Source organism: Myxine glutinosa, chromosome 4, assembly GCF_964187855.1.
Source record: "Myxine glutinosa chromosome 4, kmMyxGlut1.1, whole genome shotgun sequence".
Lineage (NCBI taxonomy): Eukaryota > Metazoa > Chordata > Myxini > Myxiniformes > Myxinidae > Myxine > Myxine glutinosa.
Genome location: NC_136264.1, coordinates 98,246,980 through 98,265,215, shown reverse-complemented (window position 1 = coordinate 98,265,215; position 18,236 = coordinate 98,246,980). Strand labels below are relative to the sequence as shown.

At 42.1% G+C, this 18,236-nt stretch overlaps 1 protein-coding gene across 1 annotated transcript; it reads left to right on the top strand.

Annotated features, from left to right (window-relative positions):
* Positions 1–556: 556 nt before the first annotated feature.
* On the top strand, positions 557–16,269 carry LOC144891632 (voltage-gated potassium channel subunit beta-2-like). Its single transcript, XM_078775282.1, is given in 9 exon segments — positions 557–590; positions 813–851; positions 1,009–1,196; positions 3,746–3,811; positions 3,999–4,119; positions 4,313–4,407; positions 15,507–15,627; positions 15,898–15,986; positions 16,180–16,269. Coding segments are annotated over 9 exon segments (843 nt in total).
* Positions 16,270–18,236: the final 1,967 nt, after the last annotated feature.

Below are 18,236 nucleotides of genomic sequence, written 5' to 3'. Positions count from 1 at the left end.
CACTGATCCCAACAAACACATAAAGCAACCGATCTGATCGAGGACGTGAATGGGCGGAATTTCATTATTCTTCCACAAAGTATTTAATAATATCCGACTTATCTCTCACTTTATGTAATTCTTCATTGATTTTTTTTAATTCGTTCGAATACCAAATGCGATGCTCACTGAGCAGTTACATCAAGTATCGATTAAAGAGTTTTTCATAAACTCTCAACATTTGGACCTGGTATCGTGCACCTGACATTGTTAAAGTGGAATTAATGAATTGTCAACAATTGTGAATGAGTGCCCATAACCTGTTTACCTGTACACGAATGCAGGTTACCAATGCAAACAAATCTGATTAAAAAATACACCTGTGGCCTTGAATTACAGAACTATTGTTAAAGTCGTGAATATTTGATGGTTAAAGTAGTCTTACTTCGTGATCGACCATTTGACGTGGCCTCCTGTGCCTGAAATCACCTTGTGACGTCATCAATAGGTGTTTCCGTCAATTAATCGATTCGCGTCTATTTTTACCGGTTCCACCTGTGACGGTCTTTGTTCACCAATGGCCTCAGGGCGCTTGCGACGTATTTTGAACGGTTCAGATTAAACACGAAGGTTACACGTGATCGTTTGCATCAATGATTGTTTACAGATATTCTTATCAATTGAGCGACAAAAAAGGTCCACGAAACGTCTACAATAGCTCAGGAACGTCAAGACGTCAACCTTTTGTTTTCAGATTTACAGGTAGATCTGCATTTGTTTTCAATCACGTTGTCGTAATTAAACATTTTGTAAACATTCAAAATACGTTGCAGTTCACCGAATTGTTGCCCTGCCACAAAAGGTGGATGGAGGTTATGTTTTCAGCCCCGTCTATCTGTTTGTACGTTTGTCTCTCCCGACACCGAGTTGTGCACCGCGTTGGGGTCCTGCGAGCGACAATCAGAGCTCATATTGAAGTGTATTGATGGAGTATGTATGAAACATTATGAGTTTCTGTATAATTGAAAGAACACCTTCCCTACGGTATCCATGTCGAGTGTCGTAACTTTATGGATGTCGTGGAGATGGAGGTCGTGGAGACCTGGAAACACTCTTCCTTCACTCTAATCCTGGGACTAACAAGGAACATGAAGGACCCTCGACGCAGAAGGAGACCATCGGGAGAAGAAAGCCTGCGTTGTAATTACCAACCTATGGTTATTTGTCAGTGCTCTATCCTTTAATAAATAGTGAACGTCAAGCAAGGAAGCAGCGCGTAACATTTTAAAATCTTTGGTAAACAAGAGGTAAAATAAAACAAGAGGTTTGAACACATCGTGTACTTACCCATATATGTACATATATATATATATATATATTATATATATATCAATATCAAATATATATATACAGACTTGGCATTTAATATGGAATATTTTTTTTGTGGGGGTGAACTTACTTTTTTCAAGATGACTTAGAACCAAAAGTTCATTGGAATTATCTTGAAATTATTCTAGATTTTGTTAATGTGACCTTTCAAAGAAACAAAAACCACATTTGACATTTCGAAGCAAATAAATTGATCCTTGAAAGTGATGTAAACTGATATCGAACTCAATTCACGGACAGTACTGTGTTAAACTTCTCTGCGTTTTCCAGAAGTATCTCTTTATTTTGCACATTAGCCCAAATATTTTTTAACAAAAACAAAAGTTAAATTACGACTGGGATTACGGACAGTAAAATTACAGTTCAGTACTTCGTGTAACCCCCACGAGCATTCAGGAGAGCACGTACACGTTGAGGCATGCTGTTCATGAGATTTGCCAAGGTTTGGACAGTAATCGCTTGCCATGCAGTTACAATAGCCTGCTGCAATTCACGCACAGAGGCAGGCTGCTGGTCCAAGTGGTCGATTTGACGCGTTAATTCTGCCCACAAGTTCTCTATCGGATTCATATCCGGGGACATGGCAGGCCACTCCATATGCTCTACACCACGGTCAGCAAGAAAGTGTTGGATCATGCGAGCACGATGAGGCCGTGCATTGTCATCTTGGAAGACAAAGTTTCCTCGAAAGGCTGCACGAGCAAATGGAAGCAATGTTTCGTCCAGAATGGCCCTGTACTTGAACTGGTTCAGGTTTCCATTCAGAACAACCAGGTCAGTTTTGCCTCCTGCATGAAAAGCAGCCCAACGGTCACCCCAACACCTCCAGCTTTGACTCTTGGCACTATACAATCTTCGTTGTAGGCTTCATGCACTTGTCTGCGCACTCGGACGCGGCCATCTTGACGATAGACCAGAAATCTAGACTCGTCGCTGAAGATCACGTGATTCCAGTGTCCTGGCTGCCATTAACGGTGCTCTCTTGCCCACTGCAATCGGCGCTGGTGGTGTTGTCTGGTCAGTCGTGGCTTTCTCAGGCGACGCCTGGCACGATAGCCTGCTTGAACCAGTCGTTGGTTGACTAACCTTCTGGATACAGGCACATTTGTCAGTTGCTGCCACTCAGCCCCAAGCCGATTAGCTGACTTGGTACGGCCATTGCGGACTAACCGGTGCAGATGGCGATCATCCCTCCTTGTGCTTCTGCGGGGACGTCCTGGCCTCGGTATTGGAGTAGGGACACCCCTCTGAGCATTTCGTTTCAGGATCTTTGACACCTGACCTTGATTGATGCCATACCCCCAAGCAATAGCACGCTGTTTCATGCCGTAATTTCGTAAAGCCACCACTCCATGACAAACAGCATTGTTGAGTTGACGGACCATCTCCAGGGGAAGCGGCAATAACTTTTGTAGACGTGCAGCAGTTGTTTTCCACTAATACAGAACACAACAACCCTTTTTTACCCGATTGTGAAGCCAATCGTCAAATGTACCTGTCCGTACATTTTGTCACGCCACCTGTGATATAATCCTGTATTGACTTCTTGCTGCGAAAGACAATCAGTGACATGGTTCTTTCAACAAAGAAACCACCGAAGCGTAAAAGAAACTCACCAGATTGATATACTGAGTTCAGAAATTAAACCCAAGTCAAGAAGAAAAAAAAATTCCATATTAAATGCCAAGTCTGTATATATATATATATATATATATATATATATATATATATATATATATATATATATATATATATATATATATATATATATATATATATATATATATATATATATATATACTGTATATATATATATATATTATATATATATATATATATATATATATATATACATATATATATATATACAGTATATATATATATATATATATATATATATATATATATATATATATATATATATATATATGAAATATATAAACATATACACACACACACTCATACACACACACACACACACACACACACACACACACACACACACACACACACACACACACACACACACACACACACACACACACACAACAAACACACAAACCTCAAAATCAAGATCAGACAGCTCAACATAAGCAGGTTACGAATTGAGCTATCCTGCATTTGACGACAACACCCGGGCCTCCCATCTCAGTAATAGCCGAGTTCGATTCTCCTTAACTTCCGAGATCCGACAGAACCGGCTGCATTCAAGTTGAAAAGTCATCCCTGGAGAGTCTGACTTGTTTTGCGTTAGTTGTGGATTTATAATTCAGTCTTTCTTGGAAGACATGGTGGATACAGAGGAGCTTCTTGGTTTCATGCTTCGGACCATAATTTGCTTTTATTACATTTGTTGATTGAAAGGTTGAGTTTATAGGCCGTGCCTTCTGTTAGAGCCAATCCATCTGAGGCAAAGGGAAGGAGAGAAGAAAACACATCAGATGTACTTAGATAAAAATTGTTAAATATTTACACTTGTTTGTCACACATCAACTTTTTCTTTTTGTAAATAACTTCCTCAATTGTACTCCATAATGCAGGTCCCGTCCTCGGCAACGCTTCCCTCCTCAGATGTGTGCCACACAAGGTGGTGCGTACGTGCCCAGATTTGATTTCTCGGCTGTTTGCAGGAGGCCTACTCAGTTGCACAGCAGTTCAGCCTGATCCCGCCTGTGTGCGAGCAAGCAGAGTACAACCTATTCCATCGAGACAAAGTCGAGTTGCAGCTGCCTGAACTTTACCACAAAATCGGTGAGGTCACACTTGCCTGACTGCCATGTTGAAAGAAAAATAGAAACGATATCAGGGAAAGAAGCACACTGAAAATGTAAACTTGATGAAGGGATTCTTTTGTATTCATGGCACTGATTTAAATCTTTATTGTACCTTTTGAACCGAGTCTTGCCTGGGTAATGAGAAAAGGGTTGTTTACTTCCTGGTGCAGGCATCGGGGCCATCACGTGGCCCCCACTAGCCTGTGGGTTATTGACAGGGAAATATGATCATCGCATACCGGAAGACTCCCGGGCTTCTCTCAAGGTGCGTCCGAGGACAACCTTTGGTTTTTATTTAGCTTTACCCAAAACCTTAAGACAGCAATCATCTTTGGAACCCCATGAATATATCCATTCCACCCAAAAGCACAAATGAATGATAAAGAGGGCTTTGTATTCCTGCTCTTTCTTGCTCAGAGTAAGGTGGGGCAAATGCCCCTGGCATGAAAGGTGGGACGAGCTGTCACCCTTCTATATATATATATATATATCCTCCTCTTTCATTTCATTGAATGTACAGTGCTAACAACCATCAATCAGAGGGACTTTTGCTGCAGACATTCAGGAACATGTGATCAGGACCAATGAGGTCATACAGGGTGGTTGGCGGGGGGGGGGGGTGTTCTGGAGGGAACAGAGAGTATCTTTCACCTACTTTTCCCAAAAGGGGAATCCTTATTAAATATTAATCCATTGTATTAATAATATTTATTTGAGAAATATCTCAATTTATTTCACACAGGAGCAAATACACAACATTATTGCCATCGGCGTGATTTTAGTCTCCCCCGCCTTGCCCTCCTTCCCCCATCTCGCATGCTTCCACACCTCCACATTCCCACCTTGCCTTTTACAGCTATCTTCTCCTAACATCCTGCATCTTTTTTCCTTGTCCATCCCTCTTCCATTATTTTTCTGCAATATTTTCTCCCCAATTTATTCCCTTCACACACCTTGCGCATATAGTGTGGAAGGTCGGGTCATTATTTGAATTGAGATATAGACCACCGTTTTTATTCCCATAGAGTATAGGACTTTTCTCCTTGTATTAAGGACATGTGGATAGGGACAGTCGTCCTGTTTTTTGTCTGCCACTGCAAGACGGTTTTTAACCTTCAGTACTCTTGATTAGCAACGAGAAAGGAGGCACACAATTGGACTGCACTACTCAATGTCCACGGCACCAATAGGGTCAGGATCGGCTCCACTGATTGGATCGCGATGCTGTCACGAGGTGTGAGGCAGCCCATGATCGGTAAGGAGGGATGTCGTGGATCTCTTCAGGGGTGCAAGAGGTACATGAGGTGGCGTGCTCTCTCGCTGCTGAGTCTGAGAAGCACAGAGTGAGACAGTCTGAAGGAGAGATGCTCTCCTGTCGTATGCGTGGCTGGCAAAACTCAAGGCATATCCTGCTGTTCGCTCGCTGCTGCTACTTTGGAGACGTGGCAGTTTCATGCCTGCCTAATCATTTTCTATCTCGCCCGGTTTTAGTGTACGTGGTCCCTTAGGGGGTTTGAGTTTCACTGTCTGTAAAGTGTAGCTATTTATCACCCCATGAAGTGAAAAGCTGTTCATTTGTCTAAGTACTGTTCAGCAGTATTTTGAGAAAATATTACTGCTTTTTAGGTCATCACATCACAACCAATCAAATCTGCCGCTTCCAGAACTCATACATGTCCTTGTTTCTCAGTTTCTCAAGACTGCATGGGTTAATGTGTCGCATGAACTCTCTGGAGTCTCGTTCATTGTGTCCGCAATTTTCGTTTGTGCTGTCTTGTGCTAAGTTTTTATTTTCCCCCTAAGTCCTGTGTGGAGCTGCCTGCTATCCATCCTGCGAAAATGTTTCGGTGATTGGTAGTCCCTGGAGGATTAAATTGGGTTCATTGTAATCCTGATAACGAACATGGGTAGACACGCTTGCTACATCATGCACAAACTCGACTTGCGGTGTTACATGTCAAAATCAGCCTTCGACGGCCATGTTCGAGGAGAATGACCTCGGCATGTACGATTGCCACACAACATTGCTTGCGGTCTTGGGAGGGGGTCATCTCTGACCACGATTCCCACACAACGTTGCTTGCGTTCTTGGGAGGGGGTCATCTGTGACCACGATTCCCACACAACGTTGCTTGCGTTCTTGGGAGGGGGTCATCTGTGACCACGATTCCCACACAACATTGCTTGCGGTCTTGGGAGGGGGTCATCTGTGACCATGATTCCCACACAACGTTGCTTGCGGTCTTGGGAGGGGGTCGTCTGTGACCATGATTCCCACACAACATTGCTTGCGGTCTTGGGAGGGGGTCATCTCTGACCACGATTCCCACACAACGTTGCTTGCGTTCTTGGGAGGGGGTCATCTGTGACCACGATTCCCACACAACATTGCTTGCTGTCTTGGGAGGGGGTCATCTGTGACCATGATTCCCACACAACGTTGCTTGCGGTCTTGGGAGGGGGTCGTCTGTGACCATGATTCCCACACAACATTGCTTGCGTTCTTGGGAGGGGGTCATCTGTGACCACGATTCCCACACAACATTGCTTGCGGTCTTGGGAGGGGGTCATCTGTGACCACGATTCCCACACAACATTGCTTGCGGTCTTGGGAGGGGGTCATCTCTGACCACGATTCCCACACAACATTGCTTGCGGTCTTGGGAGGGGGTCATCTGTGACCATGATTCCCACACAACGTTGCTTGCGGTCTTGGGAGGGGGTCGTCTGTGACCATGATTCCCACACAACATTGCTTGCGGTCTTGGGAGGGGGTCATCTGTGACCACAATTCCGACACAACGTTGCTTGCGGTCTTGGGAGGGGGTCATCTGTGACCCCTCCGTATGTTACATGATATTCTTAAAAAGCATGCTTTCAGAGGTGCTTTTGTGCTGTGAGATTGATGTCCACATGTCTACATGTCTACACCTCCTCTTACTCAAACTGCTTATAAATGAGCCTGAGCTTGAAAGGTCATTTTCTCTTTTTGACCACCTTGATTGCCTCATACTTGTCCTGAATGAACATGCATATAGGAACCGTCTTTAGAGGCCATTTTTCCCCCACAGAGCAGGGGTTGGCCTTTTTGGGCACCATGGGCCCCTTTTGAAGCAATGTTTTACAGCCATCTGGCATAAACCATTGGGAGGCATATCCTGCTGTACGCTATTAGGCAAATTGCAAATAAGAATATTATTATCAATATTATTATCTCAATAATATATTATAAATAAATATTATATAAATAATAAACAATAATAATTATAAATAATATAAAATAACAATATAAAACAATATAAAATAATAATTATAAACAATATAATAATAAATAAACAATAATTATAAATAATAATAATACAATAATATTATTATAAATAAATAATAATAATAATAATAATAATAATAATATATTATATAAGTATTATAATAATAATAAAATATTATTATATAAATAATAAATAATAATTATAAATAAATAAATAATAAACATATATTATATGAATAAATATTATTATCAATTGCAAATAAGAGGCAAAAATCAGACCCTTCCTGCCACCAACTCTGTTACTCACTTCTTGCAACACACAGTGAATTACCAGTGAGCTGGTACTCAATTTGTCAACCTTGGAAAGATGATAGGCTGAGTCAACCCCCCTGGCATTAACTCAGCGATCTGACCGGGATTTGAGCCCAGGATCTCCAAGCCGGCACCTTAACCGCTAAGCCAACACCAGTAGTACATGGGCTTATGTATATTTGTGGACCGTTTTGCTAGATTCTTGGCAACTAGGCTTAAATCACTCTAAATAGCATATAAAATAAAATAAATTGCTGTTGCCAAATTTTCACGACATCTTCATGGCGGCCATCTTGGATTTCAAGATGGCCACCATTTCGGACCTATTTTGCCTTATATCTCACTTATTAATCAAGGTATCAGCACAAGAATAGTGTCCTTACCCACATTTTCGGGGTCAAGGAAGACAATGGTAATAATCAAATTTCAGCTGGATGGCCAACATCTTTATAATTTCAAGATGGCCACCATTTTTTAAGCTAGTTTTGCCCAAACTCCAGGTCAAAGCCATACTTTAAAAGGTTTTCATGTATATCAGGTTTAAATATAAATGTCCTGGTATTGAATCTATTTACTTTTACTCACAGGTACTTACATTTTTAGATAATGGTTAGGATTGGATTGGGAGGGGGTGGATAGGAGGTGGGGGGACAGGGGAGTTCTTCTGCCAGATCCACACCCAAATATTATCTAAAGAATCAAGCTACCGTACATCTAGTTTTAGTCAAATAATATTCCTGAAACTGTGTTGGATGACTTTTTAACAATCTTTATTCTTTTCAGATGTGCAGCAGACGACCTTGAGAAGTTGCATTCTTGGATAACTGTGGAGGAAGAACGACTGCCGGCATCATGACCACGCCAGAGGAACCTGCTGCTAAAAAGAAGCCCATTGACTTCAGTCTTTGTTTGCTATGCCAAGGGAAGAAATACATAAAAAGGAAAGTGCTTGAGCCTTTAAGCACACCACAGGCAGATACTGATACATATGAGACATTTTTGCGAAATCTCACCAAACGAGATACATACAGGAATCCGACATATGTGGCCATAAATCAGAGACTGCAAGGCTTATCCGCTGGTGATCTGATGTCAAGAAAAGCATTATGGCATCGGAGCTGTTACGGTATGCTGACACATATACAGCATATTGAACGTGATAAAGGACGATATGAACAAGCCACAAGTCAAATGGACACTCGTGTTCTGACCGGAGGTAAGAAACGAGGAAGACCATCAACAACTCCTATTCCAGAGGAAGCCTCCTGTTCAGCACCAGCAGAAAGGCAGACACGGTCGACAGTACCATCATTCTGCCGGAATATGTGCTTTTTCTGTCAGCCTGTGAAACAGGACAAAAAGACCGGGACAGAAGAGATACGCTGTGAGTGTAGAAGCAAAGATATTGGTAGGTCAGTTAAACAGATTGTGGAAAACAGTGACAACAGTGTCTGGAAACTCAACCTTGTGGACTTTCTCGTTGAGGGAGATTTTCTTGCAAGGGACATAACCTATAGTAAGGGCATTTTATGAGATATTTCACAAATCTGTTAACTAAATTGTTACCAAAAAATTTCTTCACCAATATGTTTGTAAAGGTGTGTAATAACATGTGTTAAAATGTTGAAGTTCAACTCCCATGGGAAACCCAGAAAAAAAGCTGTTGAATTCGGGTACCGAAAAATTATTTTCGAGAATTTTTATTTTTTTAAATCGGCCCTTAAGTAACTTATGAGGGGTCAAATAAGGGTTTTTCATGATTCTGAGTTGATTGTTAACATTTATATTTTCACTTTTACATTTACACACAAAGTAGCTTTTATTTCACATACATATATAATACTCAAGAGTTATTTCTCATTCACAATGTCAGAAGTTTCAACAGTCATTGTCTATGTCTTCTTCAGACTCAACAACATCATGACTGCAGTTTCTGCATGTAATGCCATTACAGACTCCACAGGCCGAGATGCACGTGACCCCATTCTTCTTGCAGCTGCATCGCCGGTTGCTGCAATCTCCATGACAATTACAGCTCGTGAACTGCAATAGCTCCTCAGGAGCAGTGGGGTCCAGTGTTGGAACTGGCTCATACCCATGCACACCTATTGTCCATCCATAGTCACTGGGGTTCAGAGACATGCTCTGTAGAAGGATCCTCTTTCAGAGTGGTGAAGATGGTGTTGAGGTCATTAGGGTCTCCTTCAATAACTGGGAGGAACTCGATCTGTGTGCTCTGCTTTGCATCATTAGCATGGATTCTCTTCATCCAGCCATTCCAGTTGGAGTGTGGGAACTAAGGATCGTTGGCTTTGATCACCCACCCCACTGCCCAGAGTGTGTCACCTGGAGTGAGGAGTGGCTGATCATGAGCCAGGGAGGAGGAAAGCTCAGCGAGGGGGAGAAACATGATCGCGTTCGTTCCTATCTGTTTCCTGTTCGTAAATGGAATAATCTTTACTTCAGTTCCTCTCAGGATCTTAGCTTTGTCGAGTGCCTTCAACTTCACCCGGGGGAAAGCTGCTGTTGTCTGTGGATCTGGCAAAGGTGGTGCCGGAGAGGTGACTTCGATCCAACCCATTGAGTGAAAGGGAGTGTTTCCATGAATAGAGACAATGTTTAAATCTATATTGTCTCCAACAAACTGAGTGACTGCATTGTTTGTTTCCCCAACCTCCATAAAGACCACCTGATCATTACTTGACAATTCACTTTCACTGGCTGGCACTTTGGCTGTCATCACTGATTGATCCTCAAGCGCAGCATCAACTGCAACCTCATCATTGATCTGTTCATCGGTTTCCTCCACAATGGTGTCAAGATTGCCAGAAGTATCTGGAACATCATCTCCACTCCTACTATTAAGGAAGCAGTATTTGTAGTTTTGTGTCTCCGTGTAAGACTCAGTGTATCCCAACCGGTGGAACTTGTTGAGCATCCATTTTGACCCAAATCTATGATCAAGTTGTATGGCAAGCCCCATTTGGTGTGGCAATACTCCAGACCGAGGTCGACAGGCCTTAATAAAATTCTGCCCCCAAACGGCAACTCTTTCATCTGTCTTGACAATCGGTCTCAAGAACATCTGAAGGCTTGCAGGAACAAGTGTCAGCTGACTATCGATGTCAGTCATACTGTGTGTGGTGGGGTATGACTTTGGACCTAAATCAATCAAGGCAATATCATTGGATATGAACTTGAGTGCCGTCTTTATGATCTGAGTCTTCTCATCTCCATGGTCAAGATTAGCATGATGCACTCGCAGAATATTGTCGGTGCCATCTTTGAGACAGAGTACATCTGCCCTTCTTTCCTGTGTGTGAAATACAAGGTGTCTTCGTATTTCTCTAGAAGTTTTATCTTTAGCCAATGCTTTGAATAAGAAAGGCTCTTCTCTGGTGACTGATCAAACTCCTGCAGCCTTTCATGGACTTGGTCCATGTTCATTACCCCATGCTCTAATTCTGAGTCTAACCATTCGCAGAATTCAATAAAAACTGCCTCTCGCTCCTCATGCTGTCCTCTGTCCTCTCTTCCTTTTTCCTTCCTCATCAGTCTTGGACAAACGGTCACCTCTCGCAAACATAAGTTTGCATCGCAAATGGTACAGTGTTTCTTCTGCTACCAAGTCGTTGATCCCTTCCAGGAGTCCAGTGACTTCAGTGCCCCAGTCATCCCCGTGACTCCGTGCTGTCTTCAGCAAGCTTGCCTTCAGTGTATCTGCAGTCAAATGATCTGGCACTCTGTATTTCTTTCTAGCTTGTGCTGGATTATTTTTGTAGAGCTGGGCTGGTTGGTTGCAAAGAATGCATACATCCTTATACAGGAGGTCAACTGACTGTGATCTTCTAGAACTGCAGCCAGTTGATGAACTGAACTCACAAGTAGTGCGTCTTCGCTTCAACTTTGATGACTCTTTCTCTGCCTTTGATGCTTGAGCTGACTTCTTGGTGGTTGCAACAAAGTTGTTGTACAGATCATTTTTACACTTCTGGTGGTACCTCAGTTTTCCTTCCTTTTGAGCCTCCTTCATACGTTCCACAACAGTAACATTTTCGACAGTTTCTGCTTGTTTCAATAAAGTTGAGTATCCCTTTGGAGTTGCCTGTATGAGCCTTTCAGCTGGTGTATCCGAGCGTGCACAGATGAAGCAATTGAGCACAGGTGGAGTAACGTCTTCATCCATATTGCTAGACTCCATGTCCTGCAAAGTAGAAAATGAGATATATTTAGAAATTATTTTTCCACAAAGGAGTGTCTGTGGTGAAATATAAATGTTAACAATCAACTCAGAATCATGAAAAACCCTTATTTGACCCCTCATAAGTTACTTAAGGGCCGATTAAAAAAAATAAAAATTCTCGAAAATAATTTTTCGGTACCCGAATTCAACAGCTTTTTTTCTGGGTTTCCCACGGGAGTTGAACTTCAACATTTTAACACATGTTATTACACACCTTTACAAACATATTGGTGAAGAAATTTTTTGGTAACAATTTAGTTAACAGATTTTCATATGTTTCCCTTACTACTACCTTAAGAGCTGTTTGACCTCCAACTGGAGTCGCTACGTGCAAATGCCACAGCGCAAAAATTGTGCAGGTGACCAAAGTGGTGATTGGGACTTAGGACAGTGAGAGAGATTTGTATCAGCTGAAATTGAGTTCTTCGCTGAATTACAGGATTGCATCGATGATGGACAGTTTGTCTCAACACCTGAGGCTGATGAGGTCTACAGTAACATGATGAGGGACTATGGTATTCAGAATCACAGCATCACCAGGGGCAGGCTGTTAAAGAAGATCCGTGAGAACATTTGTTGTGATATTACCGATGGTCAAGGCCAAAAACCTTCTGTCATTCATGGCAAAAAGGCAAGAAGGACAGCAATAGATGCTGCAATTGAGGTGATTCCTAAAGCTGTGGAGGAAGGAATTCTTAATGCAGAGAAATTCGGACAGGAGGCTTACAGTGCATTTGTAGAAAAGAGAATAAAGGGAAACCAAAACCTGTGGTCGACAATGACCAAATTGACATTGCCATCTTGGAATTCGGTCGGCAAAGACCTGTTGGTGAAAACTGGTAGTGAGGTAGTGGCACTGAAAGTGACGACATCCCTGTTTGCTCGACTACTAGTCATTGCAAGGTCATCGAGGGAAGCAGTGGATCTAGAGGAAGTGGTAGGGGCACATGAACTGTCCAATACCAATAGAACTCTTCTCCAGCCAAATGGAATGGTCCACCCCACCACCGACAAGAGCAAGATCATATCACTCCTGGAGGGTCTTGTGAAATCCAGTGATGACACAAACTCAAGTGACCATGCTGAAGAACTTGCAGAACACCCTGAGAATGTGCAAGAAAGACCCAGGACATGCTTAATTGTTGATGGAATGGCGCTATTGCAAGAATTAATGAGTGTCAAGAAATTTCAGAACTGCAAGGAGCTAGGCACAGCGTATGTACAGCTAGCCGAATGCAGAGGACGTGCTTATGATCAGCTTCGGGTTGTGTTTGACAATTACACAATTGATGCATCATTGAAGGAAGGAACAAGGGAACGTCGTAGAGGCAAGACCAAGGCAGTGAAAAACTATATTGTTTATGAGCAAACCAAAATCAAGGACACCAAGTCATTCCTTGCTAGTAATGTCACAAAGGATTCACTGACACTCTTCCTGGCAAATAGATTGATCAACAGTAGATCCTCCATGCAGATTGTAACAGTGACAAGGAGAAGTGTCCAGAGCAATTTTGAATGTGAAATTGCTAAAGAGGTCAGTAGCCAGGAGGAAGCTGACACACTCATGATTTTGCATGCAGTGCAACTTGTGAAAACAGGATTCATTGTGAGTATCTATTCCCCAGACACAGATGTGTTGTTACTTGCTCTACGTCGAAGTGATGACCTAGGAAGTGATGCTGCAGTTATCATGGGCACTGGAAAAAACCGTCGGAAAATCTTACTAAGGCCAATCTATGAACAGCTTGGTGCTCAGAGGGCAAAAGCACTTGTTAATTGGCATGCTCTCACTGGCTGTGACACCACTGGCCACATTCAGGGCAAGAGTAAAACAACTTGCTTCAAGGCATTCACTGAAAGTAGTCAAACAGTAGTGTCAGCAATTGCTCAGCTTGGAGAGGGTGATAAACCATCTGATGCTGTCCTAGAAGGATGTGAAGAGTATTTCTGTCGCCTCTTATGTCCGAAAGGTGTCACAATAAGAAGTGCTGCTGAACTACGATGGCACCTATTCCGCCAGCTGAAGGCTGATCAGGGAGTCGAGAAACTAACACCAACTGCTGGTGCCTGGAAAGAGCAGGTCCAGCGTGCTCATTTGCAAGCACACACGTGGGCACAAGATCTAACTCTAAATCCAACTGTGATCGACCCAAACACCTTGGGATGGGAAACTGTTGGAGGCGAATTGAGACCAGTCCTGGCGCAGGTTGCAATTGCTCCAGCCTCAATTCTCCAACTTGTTCGCTGTGGCTGTGGACGAGCTGCAAAGAGTCCTAGCAAATTGTGTTCACGCAGGTGTTCATGCAAAGCTAGGAATGTAGTCTGTACCGAATTGTGTAACTGTGATGCTGATTTGGAGAAATGCTGCAACACTGATGCCCAGCCTATTGGGAATGACATTGTGTTTGATCAGTAGAGAGCCCGTCGTTTGGATTTTTGATAGGAGTTGTTTGATGAAACAAACTGATTAACAAACTGTAGCATTGCTTTCAGAAAAGGCTTACGTCTATGATGGATGCTAGCCACCACAACTAGTCTTCATCAATTGTCTCAGACTAAGACACTAGGCTATGTTTGCTCATACTTTGATTAAAAATGGCGGCCATCTTGAAATTATAAAGATGTTGGCCATCCAGCTGAAATTTGATTATCACCATTGTCTTCCTTGACCCCGAAAATGTGGGTAAGGACACTATTCTTGTGCTGATACCTTGATTAATAAGTGAGATATAAGGCAAAATAGGTCCGAAATGGTGGCCATCTTGAAATCAAAGATGACCACCATGAAGATGTCGTGAAAATTTGGCAACAGCAATTTTTTTATTTTATATGCTATTTAGAGTGATTTAAGCCTTGTTGCAAAGAATCTAGCAAAACGGTCCACAAACTTTGGTTTCCCAACATAAGCCCATGTACTACAGGCTTGCATGAACATGGGTATGAGGCGTATAAAGTATTTTTTTATATGTTGCTTAAATCAGAGTTCAAGCCACAATCACTGGGATATCAGCCCAGAGTCCTCACAACAAAGCCACCACTTTACCTACTTAATGGTTCACACATATCGTATTTTTAAAGAGAATCACTGTGGGAATGCAGAAAACTGTTAGCAAAGTTTGAAATCACAACCATATAACCACCTTTAGGTGTTGAAATCACAACCATGATAAACTTTATCTGAAGCATTGCTATGAAAGAGTGTGTTTTCAAATTTGTCCCCTCTTACTTGTTCGTGTCAGTGTTTCCGCCCATCTTGTGTCTCTCTTCCTTTTCTGGGTGTTTATTCCCTTCCTTTTTGTGCCCAATTGTTCCCCCACTACCCAACTGTCAGTTCATCCTTACTCTTCCATGAGCCTCGCTCTTGATGTGCATGGTGGTGATGAACTATCCAGTACAATTAAAAGTATTATTGATCTGGTACAGCAAATAAGAGGAAATGGTTATACCTTCTCCCATTACTTACAAAAAGGATGCTGAAGGGAATTTGGGTTTCGACATGAATACGTCATACCTGTTCGTTTAAACTCTTCACTCGATGCAGGGATATCAGTGGCTCAAGGAAAAGGTGCTCAGTGAGGAGGGAAAGAGGCAGCAGGGACGTCTCAAGGAACCACAAAGCATCACTGAAAGGCTGGAGTGCACAATGTGATGATGGGCCTCGGGCATGATGTCAGAGACTCAACTTTTTACCATAGTAAAGCGATGTTCTCATTTTATGGATGTCATGCAGAGCCATCATTACATTGTGCGACAATTACACGAAGTCAAAAGTCTCAACTGATGCTCAATGTCTGGTTCTATTTGCATGGTGCCTGCTCAATGTCTGGTTCTATTGGCATGGTGCCTGCTCAATGTCTGGTTCTATTAGCATGGTGCCTGCTCAATGTCTGGTTCTATTAGCATGGTGCCTGCTCAATGTCTGGTTCTATTAGCATGGTGCCTTCACAATGAAGGTGTGAGTTCGGTGCTCCTGAGGGCTACCAAGGTGGAGCAACTCATCGAGAACCTCGGAGCTATACAGGTAGCGTATCAACCATATATTATGGTCCTGAGACGTATTGTTTTCATTCTGCTTGTTCAATTTGTAAATTTAAAGATGTAAATTTCAATTTCCCGTTCAATTCTCTCAACATTTTCCCCAATATATCGAAATGCACAATTATTTAAATTTCTTCCAGGAAGTTAACTTGAAAATTGTTGATTGACCTACACAGGTGCTTCCTAAGTTGACAGCTGCGCTGCTGGCGGAGATGGACAACATTCTTGGAAACAAGCCAGCCGGACGGAAGGAATGCCGTCCTTAGGAAAGTTTTTCTCGACTTTGTCTCCTGAAACATTGGCTCCACATCACCCTTTCTCTCAGCCTTGGGTACCCAAGTTGGCCAAATGTATTATGTTCAGCCAATGGGAAAGGCAAGGAAATTTAGCAATAGCTAAAAAAATGGAAGTGTACAAGAATGAACATCAAGTCAAGGTCAAGGGTGACCTACAGTGGTCCCGGAATATTTACAAATGAACATATTTTCCAGGAAAACTTACCATGGAGGTACCTTTTATCTGTAGTACTTTTTCTACAGTTTCCTGGCATTACCTGGCTCCAGTTATACACAAGGAAAAAAATAACAACAAAAAGAGTATGAACTTCCTTTCAAAGCGATAATGGAATAATTACTTTTCCTCATTCGCTGGCGAACCATTCCGACAATACGTTGTAATTGGTCATCGAGGAACATATGTGACGTTAGCATGATTTGCATGTCATGCTGAGCTACTACTTCTGAAGCGGTCAAGCGGGAGCCAATAAGCTCAGAGGTGTTTGGCTCAGTGGTATACTTGTCACTGATTGGCTAGAATGGAGTTGCAGAATTAAAATCACTTGCAAAGTTGATCATACATTTGTTAAACACCACCAAAGTCAGCGAATTTGTTTTTACGAGTGAGCTTCGGTCTTGAGGTGAAAACGAGGTGTTTCAAAGCATTAAAATGCTCTGTGGAAGACTTTCGTGACGTATTTAATTGGAATCAATAATCCTACTTTTTAAAGCCTTACTGACCTTAATAAAGAAATGCCCATGGATTATATAGCTTGTGCAGTTCTTTCATTAGGACAAATACTCAATAAGATGATTTCAATAAGGCAAATGCCCCAAAAATGTATCAATAAGTAAGTCGGTCGGTGCAATGGGGATTTCAATTCTGATTTGCCTAAATATAACACCTCGGCTCAGCCAATCATAGTGTATCCCCACCATACTGTGCATTTATTTATCTTTGTACTTCACACGGATATGTTTCATCTATATAGTGAAGTAGCCAGATTTGTCAGTCTGTCCGTCTGCCATGGCCTTTTCCATGCACGTGTTACGTTTAGCTCCCGGTTAGGCCTCTACGGACATGCACGTCATCCCGGCATCCAGCACTCAACCCGTCCCATTGCTTTGTTGATGGCAGTTGAACAACATAACCCATAGATGTGACTCTACCTGATATCCATAGGAGACGGGCTGAATGCCAGACGCCAGCTCGCTTTCTGTATGACGGATTTAGTAAGACGGTGTTATGTCTGGGACATTATTACGGTGTTACGTCGAGCGTTAGGTTTGGCTCGGCCTTTACTGCAGTGACTAAAATTCAGCGGACATTCATGACTCAATAAGAATTCAGCGATGTATAATTTCATAAACCACTTCTGATAACTGCTAGCAAGCCACAACCTATTAGTCTACGTTTCTTAATAATATCGTTTTCATAATATTGTTTTTTTGATGAATTAGTTTGCGTATTACTAAAATTAACACTGGGTTGTTGGCAATAAACCAAATGATTATGGAATACATTTTTTTTGCAAATATTGACTGTCAATGAACTAAAATATCACATTGGTTGGGGACATGTATTGCAAAGCAATTCTCCCTCTTGGTATCTCTGGGTTTTATGGACTAAATCGATTTATCAACTTTCAAGCAAGCAACAACCTCAATAATCTTTCACGGTTTGCTTCCTATCTTGACGAACTTTTGAAAGACCCCTAAAAGGCACGGATGAGGGCCAATGCGGAGAAGCGTGGCATGCTTGGATTCAAGGTGAACAAATACATTGTGACGCGTCTTTGTTACACCTGTACTACAAATGGTAGAGGTACAAGCTCATCAAGGAGCCTTAGAGAATTACAAAAAATCTTTATAAATAATGCAGAACTTATGATATCAAGTTATTTTGTGGATACTTGTTAAAACAAGTGGTCTCCAGAAGAAAAGAAAATATTTCAATT